Source organism: Bos taurus, chromosome 16 (assembly GCF_002263795.3).
Source record: "Bos taurus isolate L1 Dominette 01449 registration number 42190680 breed Hereford chromosome 16, ARS-UCD2.0, whole genome shotgun sequence".
Lineage (NCBI taxonomy): Eukaryota > Metazoa > Chordata > Mammalia > Artiodactyla > Bovidae > Bos > Bos taurus.
The window spans coordinates 76,500,478-76,517,264 of record NC_037343.1 but is presented as its reverse complement, the minus strand read 5'-3'; the positions used below and the strand labels follow the sequence as shown (position 1 = coordinate 76,517,264).

Sequence of the window (16,787 nt, the reverse complement as noted above, 5' to 3'; positions counted from 1 at the left end):
ACAATCTCTTTACCGTTTGCATATTTTATCACAGAGGTGGTGAGAGCTTCAAAGGTGCTTTAACTGGATGTATGTCTTCATAAAGTTGATTGCCTTGATATCAAAATTGAAATTCTTGCTTCAAGCTGAGACTTTTTTTTTTTTTTTAAAGATGATCTCTGGTGTAGAATTAAGGCAGGAATGTCATCATTGGGCTTTACCGGATCTTTCCAATAGTAGCTATTTTAAATTGAAGCATGTTCTTAATGTACAAAGGAGGTGTATTTGAATCTATGAATGTCACATATATGTGAATAGGTATAGGTATGTGTATATGTGTTTGAGTTGATTACATAGTATATTTTTGAAGATTTTATCAGTTACGTTTTAAATTTCTACCTCTGGAGAGAAGAAACTATTTAGAACTTTCATTGTAGTACTGGAGCGTGAATGGGCTTCATATAAACTTTATTCAAATTGTTCAAAAAAGTCAGAGATTATTTTGGAGGTTTTTAGTTCATGGTATATAAAAATGCATTTTCTTCCTAAAGAGCTTGTTTAAACTTACACTCCAGGTGTTAATTTTGTTATTTGCATCTGTCTCAGATACTGTCTATTAATTGAAAACCTTAGTAATGAAACGAGTACTTTAGAATAACCACTCGCGTATCCCTTCGGGTGCAGGAAAATGAGGACGACTATGGGACTTGTTCCAGTTCCGTGCAATACACGCCCGTTTACACGTTACACAGCGAGAGGGGAGCAAACCTAGCCAGGCGTAAGCTTTCCCAGGTGAGAGTATTTACTAACCTCCTGTCTCCCACAGTCTGATATTATGTTAATTTCAGTGATTTCTTCAGGAAGAATTTTGGACACACTGATTTTTTATTTTTATCATATGGTAAGAAATTCTGTGATGATGGTCAATATGAGTAGGCAGAGTCTGGGCAGGTGCAAAGGGCCTGTGAGCCCAGCGTCCAGGAACCAGTCTGCCGCCCGTCACTGGGTCGTGGCCTCATGGTGAGTGCGGGGAGACAGGGCCACGTGCGGTTGCCCAGGAGTGGGAGCAGCTTAATGACGGCTTCCTTTACTACAAAGTAAGGTGAAGCTCATACATGGGGATTTGACCACTAGAGTACTCTGTAGAAATTAAAACATGGAATAATGTATGTCTGTATTTTTCTAAAGTTAGATGTTTTGTTTGCTGTTAGTAGTTTAAAGCTTCTGCTTCCACCTAATGCTACTTCACGTACTGTCCTAAAGTAGGAATGTGTCCGGGATCAGAGCCGTGTGTGTGTGTCTCTGTCTCTGATTTTGCATCACAAGTGTGCTTTTGTAGGATTTTAAGAAGCAAAAATTGCACACACCACATCATACTTTAAGTGGTCTTAGAAAACTGCCTTTTGAAAGGAGTTTACAAGTGGATTAAAGTTAAGAAACCATTGAACTTGAAGCAGCTGCAAAGCTGCATTTATCACAGCCACCAGTTTACACATGAGGAAGCTGACTGCTGAATGGTCACATCGCTTGCCCAATGTCTTGTAATGAGTGGCCGGGCGGGATGGGCACTCACCTCCGTGCGCAGGTGGCTTCCCTGGCTCTCCAGACTCAGTGCAGTGCTCCCTGCGTCTTTGGGATGGGGAAGGGCCGCGAGGCTGTGCTCTAGAACCTCAGCCTTTGTAAAGAAGACTTGTTCGTTCAGTCATTCAACAGCTATTATGTATCAGGTACTTTCCTAGGTATTGTGGAAAAACTTAAAAGTTCTCTGCTTTAAGGGGCTGTTTTTATAACATACAAAATGCCTTCTCTATGATTTATGTGTTAAGCTTACATTGTCATACGTTTGTATGGCTCAATTGCAGTGTATTGGCAGTGAATGCTCGTTCTGTGACTTGAAACAAGCCTTTCAATGAAATAATTTTCTCACAGGGGTAGGAGCCTTTTCTGGCTCCCCCTGTTAACTGGAACACATTCATAAACTTGTAAATTAATGATGGATTTGCAATCCCCTTCTTAATTCTTCTCCCATAATTAGAACGTTCACTTCCCGTTTGTCTGTTCTCAAACTTTGATAGCTTAAAAGCTTAACCAAAATGTTTACTGCTTTAATGTTGGAGCACTTAGATCGTGTGTGTGTGTGTGTGTGTGTGTGTGTGTATAAAACACGATAGATTTTTGAATTCTTCTCTGATTTCTTTCGTGATCCATTGGTTGTTTAGTAGCATATTGTTTAGCCTCCATGTTTGATTTTTATAGCTTTTTCCTGTAATTTATTTTTAATCTCATGGTGTTGTGATCAGAAAACATGCTTGATATGATTTCAATCTTCTTAACTTTCCCAAGGCCCGCCTTGTGGCCCAGCACGTGGTCAGCCATAGAGAACGTTGCACCTGTGCTTGAGAAGAGCGTGCTTTTGGGTGGAATGCTTTTATTTATACTTCAGACCACCTGGTCTAACTGGTCATTTAAGGTTGATCTCCTGCCTGGATGTTCTGTCCATTGATGAAAGTAGGGTGCCAGAGTCCCCCGTTATTCCTGTTACTGTCGGTTTCTCCCTTTATGGTTGTTACTATTTCCTTATATATTGAGGTGCTCCTGTGTTGGGTGCATATATATTTACAATTGTTTTATCTCCTTCCTGAATTGATCCCTTGATCATTATGTAGTGTTTTTGTTGTTGTTGTTGTTGAACCTTACAACAGTCTTTATTTTAAAGTCTGTTTTGTCTGCTATGAGAATGGCTACTACAGCTTTCTTTTGATTTCCATTTGCATGGAATACCTTCTTCCATCCCCTCACTTTCAATCTATATGTGTCCCTAGGTCTGAGGTGAGTCTCTTGTAGACAGCATATATACGGGTCCTGTGTTTGTATGCGTTCAGCCAGTCTGTGTCTTTTGGTTGGACCATTTGGTCTATTTACGGTTAAGGTAATTACTGATATGTGTCTCCCTATTGTCATTAAGAAAGTGAAGAGGAACTCAAAAGCCTCTTGATGAAAGTGAAAGTGGAGAGTGAAAAAGTTGGCTTAAAGCTCAACATTCAGAAAACGAAGATCATGGCATCTGGTCCCACCACTTCATGGGAAATAGATGGGGAAACAGTGGAAACAGTGTCAGACTTTATTTTTCTGGGCTCCAAAATCACTGCAGATGGTGACTGCAGCCATGAAATTAAAAGACACTCCTTGGAAGGAAAGTTATGACCAACCTAGATAGCATATTCAAAAGCAGAGACATTACTTTGCCAACAAAGGTTCATCTAGTCCAGGCTATGGTTTTTCCTGTGGTCATGTATGGATGTGAGAGTTGGACTGTGAAGAAGGCTGAGTGCTGAAGAATTGATGCTTTTGAACTGTGGTGTTGGAGAAGACTCTTGCGAGTCCCTTGGACTGCAAGGAGATCCAACCAGTCCATTCTGAAGGAGATCAGCCCTGGGATTTCTTTGGAAGGAATGATGCTGAAGCTGAAACTCCAGTACTTTGGCCACCTCATGCGAAGAGTTGACTCATTGGAAAAGACTCTAATGCTGAGAGGGATTGGGGACAGGAGGAGAAGGGAACGACAGAGGATGAGATGGCTGGATGGCATCACTGACTCGATGGACGTGAGTCTGAGTGAACTCCGGGAGTTGGTGATGGACAGGGAGGCCTGGCGTGCTGTGATTCATGGGGTTGCAAAGAGTCAGACACAACTGAGCGACTGATGTGATCTGATCTGATCTGATTGTCATTAAGCATTTCAGGTTTGTTTTTGTAGGTCTTTTTCCTTCTCTTCCTCTTTTGTTCTCTTCTCTTGTGACTTGATCACCATCTTGAGTGTTGTGTTTGGGTTGCTTTTACTTTTCTGTGTGTATCTATTGTAATTTTGAGGTTTGTTGTTCCCGTGAGGTGTTGGTATAGCAGTCTATATATGTACAAGGTTGTTTCTAAGTTGCTGGTCTTTTTCCAGCCTAGAGTTCTTTAGCATTTGTTGCAAAGTTGGTTTGGTGGTGCTGGATTCTCTTACCTTTTGCTTGTCTGTAGAGCTTTGATTTCTCCATCATCTCTGAATGAGAGCCTTGCTGGGTAGAGTATTCTTGGTTGTAGGTTCTTCCCTTTCATCACTTTAAATATATCGTGCCACTCCCTTCTGGCCTGCAGAGTTTCTCCTGAAAAATCAGCTGATAACCTTATGGGAGTTCCTTTGTATATTATTTGTTGTTTTTCCCTTGTTGCTTTTAACATTTTTTTGTCTTTCATTTTTGTAAATTTGATTACTGTAAATTTGATTACTGTTCTTGGCGTGTTCATTGGATTTATCCTGCCTGGAACTATGTGCGCGTCCTGGACTTTGTTGTGAAAAAAATATGGGAATCTTTGTTAACTGTAGGATGCTTTATGATAAAAAGAGAACACTTAAATTGGAGGGATGCTTATCTTAAATAAATTTAAATAAGTTTTAAATTAAGAAAATTACCTTTACTTCTCATATTTAATTTTTAAATCTTTGGGTTTTTTTTAACATGGCATATGCCAGCAAATTTGGAAAACTCAGCAGTGGCCACAGGACTGGAAAAGGTCAGTTTTCATTCCAATCCCAAAGAAAGGCAATGCCAAAGAATGCTCAAACTACCGCACAGTTGCAGTCATCTCACACGCTAGTAAAGTAATGCTCAAAATTCTCCAAGCCAGGCTTCAGCAATATGTGAACCGTGAACTTCCTGATGTTCAAGCTGGTTTTAGAAAAGGCAGAGGAACCAGAGATCAAATTGCCAACATCTGCTGGATCATGGAAAAAGCAAGAAAGTTCCAGAAAAACATCTATTTCTGCTTTATTGACTATGCCAAAGCCTTTGACTGTGTGGATCACAATAAACTGTGGAAAATTCTGAAAGAGATGGAAATACCAGACCACCTGATCTGCCTCTTGAGAAATTTGTATGCAGGACAGGAAGCAACAGTTAGAACTGGACATGGAACAACAGACTGATTCCAAATAGGAAAAGGAGTTCATCAAGGCTGTATATTGTCACCCTGTTTATTTAACTTATATGCAGAGTACATCATGAGAAACGCTGGACTGGAAGAAACACAAGCTGGAATCAAGATTGCTGGGAGAAATATCAATAACCTCAGATATGCAGATGACACCACCCTTATGGCAGACAGTGAAGAGGAACTCAAAAGCCTCTTGATGAAAGTGAAAGTGGAGAGTGAAAAAGTTGGCTTAAAGCTCAACATTCAGAAAACGAAGATCATGGCATCTGGTCCCACCACTTCATGGGAAATAGATGGGGAAACAGTGGAAACAGTGTCAGACTTTATTTTTCTGGGCTCAAAAATCACTGCAGATGGTGATGGTGACTGCAGCCATGAAATTAAAAGACACTCCTTGGAAGGAAAGTTATGACCAACCTAGATAGCATATTCAAAAGCAGAGACATTACTTTGCCAACAAAGGTTCGTCTAGTCCAGGCTATGGTTTTTCCTGTGGTCATGTATGGATGTGAGAATTGGACTGTGAAGAAGGCTGAGCGCTAAAGAATTGATGCTTTTGAACTGTGGTGTTGGAGAAGACTCTTGAGAGTCCCTTGGACTGCAAGGAGATCCAACCAGTCCATTCTGAAGGAGATCAGCCCTGGGATTTCTTTGGAAGGACTGATGCTAAAGCTGAAACTCCAGTACTTTGGCCACCTCATGCGAAGAGTTGACTCATTGGAAAAGACTCTGATGCTGGGAGGGATTGGGGGCAGGAGGAGAAGGGGACGATAGAGGATGAGATGGCTGGATGGCATCACTGACTCGATGGACGTGAGTCTGAGTGAACTCCGGGAATTGGTGATGGACAGGGAGGCCTGGCGTGCTGCGATTCATGGGGTCACAAAGAGTCGGACATGACTGAGCGACTGATCTGATCTGATTTTTATGATAATTTAATTAGAAAATATGTGACTGATTTCTGGTTTTGTTTTCTTTGAATTCCTAGAGACACAGTTTCTGATAGAGAAAATTATATTAAGTTATAGAAAACTTTACAGGATAATAGCTTTATATTCATTGCACACTTACCTTGAATAGTCATGGCGTTATCATAGTATCATTAGTATAGTTATCTGTATTCATTAATTGGCATTTTATGGTTTTCAGGTAGACATGACATGACATGACTTTAACAAAATTAAAAGAAGTAGGGCTTGTTCTTTTATGAATTATAGTTTTATTTTCCTTCTTGGTATATAAGAATTTGTTAAGCCAGCATATTTAGATTTATTGTGCAGATGCTGATAATGTCTGAATAACTATCTTTACTTTATGGGGGATAAATATGTGTTTCGGGTAATGTGTGCAGCCACTGTATATGTATGTATCTGTCCCATTTTACAAGTAGACACATATCTCTGTATATGTACTTTCACAGCTAAATTTTTTGTTTATATTTCTAACCACTTGCATCCCAGTATTTATTATAATTTCACCTTTTGATTGTATTTTTCTATAATTGAAGTTTGATTGTTTAGTTTTAGATTCACACACTAACAAAAGAGGTAAATTTTGAGCCCTTTGGCAGTTTTTTTCCTTGTTACTTTCCGCCCTTCCTATGTTTTCCCCAAAGCTGCCAGAATGCATGTTTTCTTGCAGTACTAATTTTACTTCTCTGAGCCAGTTAATTGTGCTCTGACATGATAGCCAACTTGTGGTCAGCAGCTTATCTGTAAAAGCAGACCATGGTACACTCTAGTTGAGACTGTCATCCAGCCCCGGTCTGAATTCTCTCTCTAATCTCATGGCATTAGGAAACACACACAACTGCACGTGGAGTAAGACAGTAGCAGGGCGTGTATCGTGAGGATCTCCCTGTTCCTTAGGACAGCCGAGTGCAGGAGTATGTGGGCCCCGGGCAGGATCCACGCGAGAGGCCTGGAAGAGCAGTCTCGGTCTCCCGCTCACCTGGTCTGTGCTCTGCACGTTTGATCACCGGGCCTTCTGTACATCAGCTTTCTCAGCTTCTCTGCCCCGTCACTGAGCTTGCAGGCCTTCAGTTCACACAACTTCGAGAAATGGACCACAGTTCCCAAGTCCACGTTCTTGCTGAAGAACATAATCCAGCACATGAAGAGCAGGCATTAGTCTTTGGCTCCATCTGCTCTCACCGTTGAGGGATGGGATGCGGGGAGACCATGTTACCAGGGGTGCTGGGAGGGTGTCTGTGAACGGAGAAGGGGTTCTAAGGATTGTGACGGTATCTCAAGGGATTTTTGCTATTTCTAATTGCTTTATAATGCTATTTTCCAAAAAGTCATCTTTGCAAAGAAAGAAAAAAGAACCATCTATATTTTGGGATTGTTAGAGGCTGGATCTTTGTCCCACAAACCTGAAGCTTGGTTAAGGTCAAGGTCAGCCTACCTGATGGGCTGCCGTGGTCTCCATTCTCCCAGGAGATGGGTCATGCACACAAACAGAAGGACCTTAGGGTACAGTATTTGCATTTGGGCACAGACATCCGGAGGGAGCAGGCCCCGTCTGCCGCTTTCTCTTTGTGGTCTGATGCTGCAGACGCTTCCTCAGTTCACTTCTTGGAGATCATCCAGCTTCATTGATGTAACCAAAATATGATGCAGTATCTTGTGGAGGAGACAGAAAGCTGATGCTAGAATCGTGTGTCTGTTACTCTGTGATGATTCCCCAAATCATCACGTCTCTCACACCCGGCCCTCCAAGTTGTAACAGTAGGATCTGAGCACATTAAGACTCTCAGTTAAATACAGAAGCAATTCTGAGAATGGTTAGATGTGGTAAAAGAAAGAATCTAGATATAAGTAAATATGTGAGAGACACTAACGTTTATCTCATTTACATTCTAATTATTTCCAACAGTAAATTAATATCTTACAAAGAATTGTGGAATAAAGAATTAAAATTCACTTAGATAAGATTCACTGCAGTGACCAAGTGTAGTAAGGAGCTAAGCCCCCTTCCTGTGCTTAGCCTCTGACATGAACAACAGGAAAAACCCCACAGCTCCCGTGATTCATAGCACACACAGGTTTAGAAAGCCTTCGAGCAGGCTCACGCCATCAGGGGACCTGGGACCGGATGCTCACAGTGGAGAGGGCGCACCCAGGGGAGACGGGCATCCCCGTTTGGAGAGACAGGGTCCAGTGCAGCCTCGTGATGGATGGGCGGGGCTCAGGCTCATCAGAGCCTCCCTCGGAAACACCCCCTCCCCGCTCCCAGCTTCCTGGCTGTGGCCTCTGCTTTCATGTGAGAGTTGAACTACTTAAAGACACAGAGAGGCTGCAAGCAGAAACAGCCCTGTTGCAGAATTCACTCTCTCCTCCCTCCTGTGCCTCCTCTCTCTCCTGTTAGTCCTGGCCTGTGCCTGGCAGCCTCTTCCATTAGAGTGTTCACATGATCAGGTTCTCTAAAGACTGGCTGGGTAGTAAATTCAGGTACCTGAAAGCAAGGTTCTCCAGAGACCTGTGGGATTTGGTGATCCAGATAATTTTGATGTTTTTACTACTGTTTCCCAAACCTGAGTTGTTACAGAGTTGAAGTGATACTGAAGTGTGCTCGAGCAGCCTTGGCAACCAGGAGGAGCAGGGGAGGTTCCTTGGTTAGCAGAGTGTGTATGTGTGTTTGTGTGTACGACAGGATTAGTTTAAAACTCCCAACAACCCAAGCGAGAGTGAGAACTGTTTTTTTTACCCGTGATTTTTCAGATCTAGAAACTGAGAGCATAGAGGTTAAGAAATGTGCCCAAAGTTTTACAGTATTAAATAGCAGAGCTGTTGTTGTTCAGTCGCTGTCTTGTCTGACTCCTTGAAGCCCCATGGACTGTAGCACGCCAGGCTTCCCTGTCGTTCACTATCTCCCAGAGTTTGCACAGACTCATGTCCATTGAGTTGGTGATGCCATCCAAACACCTTGTCCTCTGGATGGAAAAGCAGATGGACTGATTCTGGAGTGTGAGTCCCTGGCCACGACTCTCCTGCCTTTGCGTGGAGAGGGTGCTCACAGAGGAGGAGCTGTTCTTGACAGGGGTATGGACCTTACAGCCAGAAAGGCTTAACTTTGAGAAAGGTACTGGCATGTAGCATGGAGCCAAACACAACTCTGCAACTCCATGGACTGTGGTCCACCAGGCTCCTCTGTCCATGGGATTCTCCAGGCAAGAACACTGGAGTGGGTTGCCATTTCCTCCTCCAGGGGATCTTCTCTACCCAGGGATCCAACCCGTGTCTCTTGCGTCTCCTGATTTAGCAGGTGGATTCTTGCACCACTGCGCCACCTGGGAAGCCCCAAGCCTTAGTTTTTGCATTTGTGAAATGATAGTAATGATACACGCTATCTCCCTAGGATGCTGTGGCCATCATAGACAATGTATATAGAGTATCTGATACAGGAGGCACTGAACAATCGGCAGCTGTCTATTCGTACACAGACACGCTTGTCGAGCTTTAGGTCTTCTACAGCAGTGGTGCATCTGACTCTCTCCTCTCTCGGTGACTCCCAGAGTCACTAACAATCCTGCAGTCACGGTGGACCCTAGATTATCTGTCTTCATTCTAACTAGAGATGTCCTTAGATCCCAGTTCATGATTTGGAAAAAAATACACAGCTTTTTATTTATTTATTTATTTTGACCAAGAAATCTCTTGGCTTGTAAGTTCCTAAGACATTAAGTGTCATTTTATTGTCAGATTATCAATACAAAGAATGTGGACTTGACTCATCCACTCCTCGTCTGTTTGCTCATCCATTTGAGAAGACAGTCTCGACTATATGAAGAACCTCCTGTTTGCAGTTTTCCAGGCAGACTTGTGTAACTGCAACACTTTATCTTTGTCCATTTTTCAGAAGAGGAAAATGAGATTTGGGTCATTTAAATTCTAAGAATGTATTTTAAAGTAAAAAAAAAATCAAAATTTATAATCTGTGTGCTGTAGAAAAGAGCAGAAACTAAAATGTGTGTTGTTTAAAGCTTCTGTTACTTAGCTTAATTTTGAAATGGACTGTGAGTCTGTATCTACTCCCAGCAAACAGTAATTTGTGTGTTGGTCTGCTAATTAGTAGGGTTATTTCCCGTTTTGTTGATGAGGCTTAAATAAATGTCAAGGGTACAGCCATGGTGCTCTCCCAATTAGGCTTCCCGTTTATGAAACCCAGCCCTCTTCCCTTTTGTGTGCAGATGACAGTTCGGGCAGCAGCCCCAGCCTAACAGGGCTCCAGGGAGAGCCTCCTCCTCTGGTTTTACCGAGAACAGGCCCAGTCGTGTCCAGGGAGAATACGGCCACAGTCACGGCCGGAGCCGCGCTGTTCTCGACTGCAGCCCCACCTCCTTTCATGCGCTTCATTTTAGAACAAAACACTGCAGACTTACCGAACAATGTCTAGACCAAGTCTGTCATCTACAATTATGTTTAAAGTGCTGGCTTGTAAAAATTCATTGGAATTTCTAAGAATGAGAAATTAAGTCATATGCAAAATTTATATGAACCTAAGATACTGCTCCATATTTAATAATATTAGCCATTTTTAACTTCTCCAGTCATCGTAATGTGTGTTGTCTGTGTGCCTCACAGGTGTGTGCGCACACACGCACACACACACACACAACACTGGCCCAGGGAACAGTGAGCAGGAGTGTCGCCGTATGACGTGTCAGCCTTAACAGATGGATGGCCCTGAGCAAGCACAACCAGCACAGTAAAATCAGGCGAAAGTGGAGGTCGAGGCTTCCTGTTGTTCAGCCCCATTAAAACCCCGGCACATACTCCACTCTTAACTATTTCACGTCTGGGCTGAGTGGCAATCCCCTCAGGTTTATTTTCAGCCCATCTAGTTAATTATGTAAGAGCTGCGTGAGGAAGCATGACTGGAAGGTTATTTTTGCATTTGTACTGTAAGCTGTGTGACTGTTGACAAATACCCACGCTTGGAATGCACTCAAGACTTAAACCCAAACACAGTGTTTACAAATACACTCAACAGTCGTAATTCCTCCTAATGGACCAGCTACTATTAAATTAGCGGCCACTTACTCTGTTTTTCAAATACATTCACAGACTAGTAGTCCAAGATAGAAAAAGTTCTTTTGAGTGCAGAAATAAGGAAGATGTTTATGCCATAATATACAGTCTACATGATTTTCCGTTTTTTTTTTTTCCCTGTTATATAAGGTGATAAGGTACACTTCAAATGCAATTGCTGTCTTTTTGAGTCTTTATGTTTTTATTGGTTTGTAAGTCTTCCTGGTGGATTTGGAATACAGCACAGCAGCAGTGAGCCCATTTTATAATTGATGAGTAATGTAACCTCATCTTTAAAGAACGTGCTTAGAAGTTACATATGCCTTTCTGGCCTGTGGAGACTTACAGGTAAGGCATTTCAAAGCCACATTTCAGTTGAATGGGAATTTAAATCCCCGTGTGTAAGCATGTTTTAAATATGAGCAGGCAAGGTGGTTTACATTTTACACAGAGTAAATCTCATGTTTTAAAATCCTGCCAATGAAATCGTTTCTGTGAAATTAACAGGAAAAAATAAAAACTTAGATTCTCTTGCTTATTAGTCCCTAAGCTTAATGAATGGTGGGATATCCACACTAGTAGGGTGTGGCTTATAGTGTGTTTATGACACACTTTTCATCATTGAAATTCAGTAGAACCCAGGGATGAAATCAGTGCAATTAAGGACAGTGTTTCTTGCTCAAGTGACATAATAGATTTTAGAAAGTGACACACTTGTTGGGATCTTTGGAAAATACAGTCCACTGAATAGCTTTTCTTTATCTGTCAAGAAAGAAATGGCAGAGTCACTGGCTTAGAGGGAGGTAGCCTCTTGCTTCTTCTGGGCAAGAAAAAAGAGATTGTAAATCACAATGAGAAGAATAATTGTGACTTCAGGGGAAGGGGGAGGAACTGGGTTGTGAAGGAGGGCCAGGAATTTGGAAAAAATACTTAATATAAATCTTACCAAGAAATAAAAATAAGTTTAACCAAATAATGTTAAGCCAGAAAAACCATTAATTTTTTGTTTTTAGCACTCTGTTTACTTTGGTTCAGTACTGAGAATTGTGTTACTGTGATTAAGGTAAAATGTTGAATTAAAGTGATCAGAAAGGATTAGAGAAGTATTAAAGTCTGAGAGTTTCAAATGATAAAATATTTTTTAAAAATAGCTTAAGTGTGTTTCTACTAAAAGATGCCCATAAGAAGTACTGCCTACATGAATCATGGCTTAGCAGTCTTTGTCCTAAAGTTACTCTTTCACATAGACTTTCACATGGACTTCCCTGATAGCTCAGACGGTAAAGCGTCTGCCTACAATGCGGGAGACATGGGTTCAATCCCTGGGTCAGGAAGATCCCTGGAGAAGGAAACGGCAACCCACTCCAGTATTCATGCCTGGAAAATCCCATGGACCGAGGAGCCTGGTGGGCTGCAATCCATGGGGTCGCAAAGAGTCAGACACGACTGAGCGACTTGTGTGTGTGTGTGTGTGTGTGTGTGTGTGTGTGTGTGTGTGGCATCTATTTGGTCTAGTTTATAGCAATGTCACTAATCTATAAAATTGATATTTTAAGTTCAGTTTGAAAATTTGGGTACCCTATTGTTGATTTAAATAAAGCTATTTTTCTCTGTTGTTTTCTGTTGAAATAATATTAATTTTGAACATGTCAAATTTGATTACAGTTCACATCTGTGCCCCCACCCTCACCCCCAAAACCTCAGTTACCGGTGACAAGGGTGCCCTCTAGTGAGTTCACGTGATATTTTCTTTCCTTGAAGAACATGGTTGCACAGACGTAAGATCTGCTGCTCTCTTTTGGAGACACAGTCGAATACACACTTGAAAATTTTATATTGTCATAAAATTGTTCAAGAACATTATCTTCTCAAAGAAATAATTCAAAACCAACTCCTTATTTCACCAACTGGCCAGGACTTCATTTCTAAAATGAACAATACCTAGTATATTATAAAGACTTAGGTGACAATGTTCCCTGTATTCTGTGAGATCTTTTTAGGTTGAAATGTACCTTTTTAATGTTATCATTTTACTCTTCAGATTTATTGCCAAAATTGGCTGTGTCACTTATCACAGTCTTGAGACAAAAACAAAGATACATAAATTTATCTTGAGCTTAATCTTAAATTTAAATTGAGCTTCCCTCGTGGCTCAGATGGTAAACAATCCACCTGCCAATGCAAGAGACGTGGGTTTGACCCCTGGGTCAGGAAGATCCCCTGGAGAAGAAAGTGAAATCCCATTCCAGTATTCTTGCCTAGAGAATTCCATGGATAGAGGATCCTGGGGGGCTACAGTCCATAGGGTCACAAAGAGTTGAACACCACTGAGAGACTAACACTTCTACTTTCAGGACCATTCTAGAATTCACATCCGTAATCACACCTCAAAGATCTCTCTGTTGCCTTTAACTCTTTTCTTGTGAATCTTTAATTATTTTAAGGGCTTCTGGTGAAAATGACGACAGCTCTCTATTCCACATTTTACAGACAGATTCTTATTTTCGCCAGGCATCCTGCGGTACAGAAATGGTGGCTGTCTTCCCGTTTTGTGTGTAAGAACTGCTTTTCAGGTTGGTCAGAGATCAGCGTTCGCGTCCATGAAAAGAAAAGCCAGTCTTGTCTTCGTAGGGGTTCCTGCTGCTGCCGGTAGCATCCCCAGGAGAGAGAAACTGTCGGGAGTGTCAATAGATGTGCCGCTTCAGAGTATTATGGGACCTGATTATAATTGGAGCTGGATTTATGTCTGTTACACATGGTGCTATTTCCTGGTGCAGAACATAAAATACTAGCATAGTAGATAAATACCTTAACGAGTTACACAACAGGACTGCCTTATCTCAAAGTTCTTCACAGTCTTTCCAGTGCTCGAGTCTAACCCTGGCGATTGTGCCGCACTCTCATGCCTCTTGGCCTTCGTCAGGCTCTGACATTTGTAAAATAATGCTTTTGAAACCCAGATAGAATTGCAGATTCTGCTTAGAGTCTTGCTGCCCTCAGTACTGAAACCGTTTGGTGACTCCGCACATACACACACATTTATGCTTATTACGTGTGGGTACGGTGACCTGAGAAGTGCAGTCCAGCTACAGTTACTTTATAAATTAGATGTATTATTCCTTCACCATGTGCTTTTTACAAACATAGTTTATTAAGGTGGTTGGAAATATTTCTGCTAATCAGTGCCAACTTTTTAGCTGCTTGTTCTAGCTAGAATCATCATCTTCTCTTCAGCTGGTGAAAGCAATCAAATGCTAGGTTATATTGAAAATAGCGTGGACTCGCTGTGTGCCAAGAAACCTTTTAAAATGTGGAGCTATTGAACCCCTGTCAGCAAAAGTGAAATTGCAAATAGTTTGCCATTTATCAAAGGATTATTTATTAACTTATTTATTTAGCTTTGAGAATAATGTTTTAATAGTATTCTACAACCTCTTGTTTTTACACTAATCAATAATCTTTCAGAATGGAAAAGTTGCAAAATCTCTCTCAAAATTTGCCTCATGAAATATTAAAGAAGATAAAAATAATGAGACAATGTATTTAAAAATACTTATAGTGAACAAGTTACTTGGTATTTGGACAGTCCTAAAAAGCTGGTCTAATTGTTCACAGCCATGTTGCGTGTGAGCTCAGGACAAGACCCTCACCCAGTAACCATGGTGGGGAGAGAGGGGCCTTTAGCCGGTGAGGCCATTGGAAAGGTTTTCACGTCATCTCTGATCAGCCCTGGAGAGGCGAATTCTAAAGCACTGTGTTTCTACAAGATATTGAGACACTTTTGCCAAACTGAAGTTCCTAAAGAAAGTCAGAACCACCTGAGGGAACTTGCTGACATCAGTAAAAGGACTTCTGTCCCAGGGTCTGTTCTGAATTCAAATTATTCTGTCTCTGAAATCTAATGCGACGATTTCTTTGGTCTAATTCTAGAGTGGTCCTCAACTTAATAACGATGTTAATTAAAGTAAGCATCCATGGATGCAGTTAGTACTGTAGGGTGGGCCAAGTGTGGACAGCTCCCTCGTGGAGTGTGTATCACATTCAGATCCACAGAAAGCGACCTGAGTACCTGCAGTGGCTGGTTTACAGCCTCCAAGGTCCTGTGCTTCTTCTGATCTCCGCCACGTGCTCGGACTGGGTCACTTGCCTCCGTTGATGACCTGTAAATGACCGTCATAGGCCAACTCAGACAGACGCTCCTTCACCGGCCTGTTTACTCCTCCTGTTCACACCTTAACATCACCCTCCTCGCTGACCAGGAACACCCCATGTGGGAGTGTCAAGATCTCAAGTTTTGGAGTATTACAGACCTGGATGGGAAACCGGAAGGACCGGAAGACCAGGAAACCGGCCTGGCCTCTCACGTGGCACTTGAATTTGAGCCACTTTCCTACCCTCTTCTAGCCTCTTAGCCTTAGCGTCGGTACAACGAAGCTACCTCTGTTCACGCCCACATAGATCCCCTGCAGAAATTCCAGTTAGTGCCGTGATGGAGCCTGTTCTTACAGCACCTCTGGATGCTTGCTAAGTACAAGGGGGTGCTGTCCTGGCCCGCCTGCGACTGCAGCGCCTCCCCAGGCGCAGCCAGCAGCCGCCCGTGTGGGGAGTAGGACTTGGACCCGCTGAGGGTCCCCCGCGGCCCTTGGCTCTTCTCTAGTTTGTGTTTTGTTAATCCCTCCCCCCCTGTCCCTTTGTGATTCGGTTTGTGTTTTCCGTTTGAAGTTTCGTACACGCGCGTGGTGGGACGTGTTTACCACATTAAGGTTAGTTCACATGTCCCTCGCCTCACGTTAACTGCCCTTCACTTACTGGGGTGATAGTGAGGATCCCTCTTGCAGCTTTCAGGTACCCAGCGAGGCACTGCGAACTGTGGTCCCTCTGCTCTGTAAATCCCTGGCCTTGCTCATCTGGTAAGGGCAGGTTTGTAACCTTTGACCACAGCTCCCCAGCAACCCCTCCACCTGGTTCCCAGCCCCGGTAACCAGCGGGCTACTTTCTAAGAGTTGAGCTGTTTTAGGTTCCGCATGTAAATGAGGTCATGCAGTGTTTGTCTTTCTCTGTAGGACTGACTTAGCATAACGCCCTCCAGGTTCATCCGCGCTGTCACAAATAGCAGGATTTCGTTCTTTCTATGGCCTAACGGTATCCCACTGCATACATAAGTACGGCATTTTCTCTTGTCTGTTCATCCACCGATGGACACTTGAGTTGTTTCTGTATCTCAGCTGTTGAATAGCACTGCGGTGAACATGGGGATCTCTACAAGACAGTGATGTCACTTCCTTCTGATAATACCCCGGAGTGGGGCTGCTGCTCACACGGGGACTGGTTTCAGTCTTTAGAGGAAACTCTGTGCTGTTTTCTGTTATTGCTATGCTGACTTCCATTCCCACCAACAGTGGGAAGGGCTCCCTTTTCTCCGCGCCATCCTTCAGCTTTTGTTTCCTCCTTTCTCTTTGATGATGGTCCTTCTAACAGGCGTGAAATGACATCTCACTGTGGTCATGATTGGCCTTTTCCTGATGACGGGTGATGTTCAACACCTCCTCAAAGCACTTCATGGCCATTTGTCTGTCTTCTTTGGAAAAATGTCTATTCAAGTCGTCTGTCCATTTTCTAATCAGATATTTATGACTTTTGCTATTGTTATTGTTCGAGTTGTATGAGTTTCTTATATATTCTGTATATTAATCCCTTATCAGATACATGATTTGCAAATACTTCTTTCCATCCCATGAGAGTGGGGAAACTTTGATTTTGTTGATGATTTATTTTGCTGTGCAGAAGCATTTTAGCTTG

At 42.4% G+C, this 16,787-nt stretch overlaps 1 protein-coding gene across 7 annotated transcripts in view; it reads left to right on the top strand.

Annotated features, from left to right (window-relative positions):
* DENND1B (DENN domain containing 1B) overlaps positions 1-16,787 on the top strand; it is a 270,596-nt gene that overhangs the window by 230,099 nt on the left and 23,710 nt on the right. For all 7 annotated transcript variants that reach the window (XM_024976901.2, XM_059875836.1, XM_024976899.2 and 4 more), the window contains one exon: positions 664-771. In XM_024976901.2, coding sequence (XP_024832669.1) covers positions 664-771 — 108 coding nt within the window. The remainder of the gene's footprint in view (positions 1-663; positions 772-16,787) is intronic.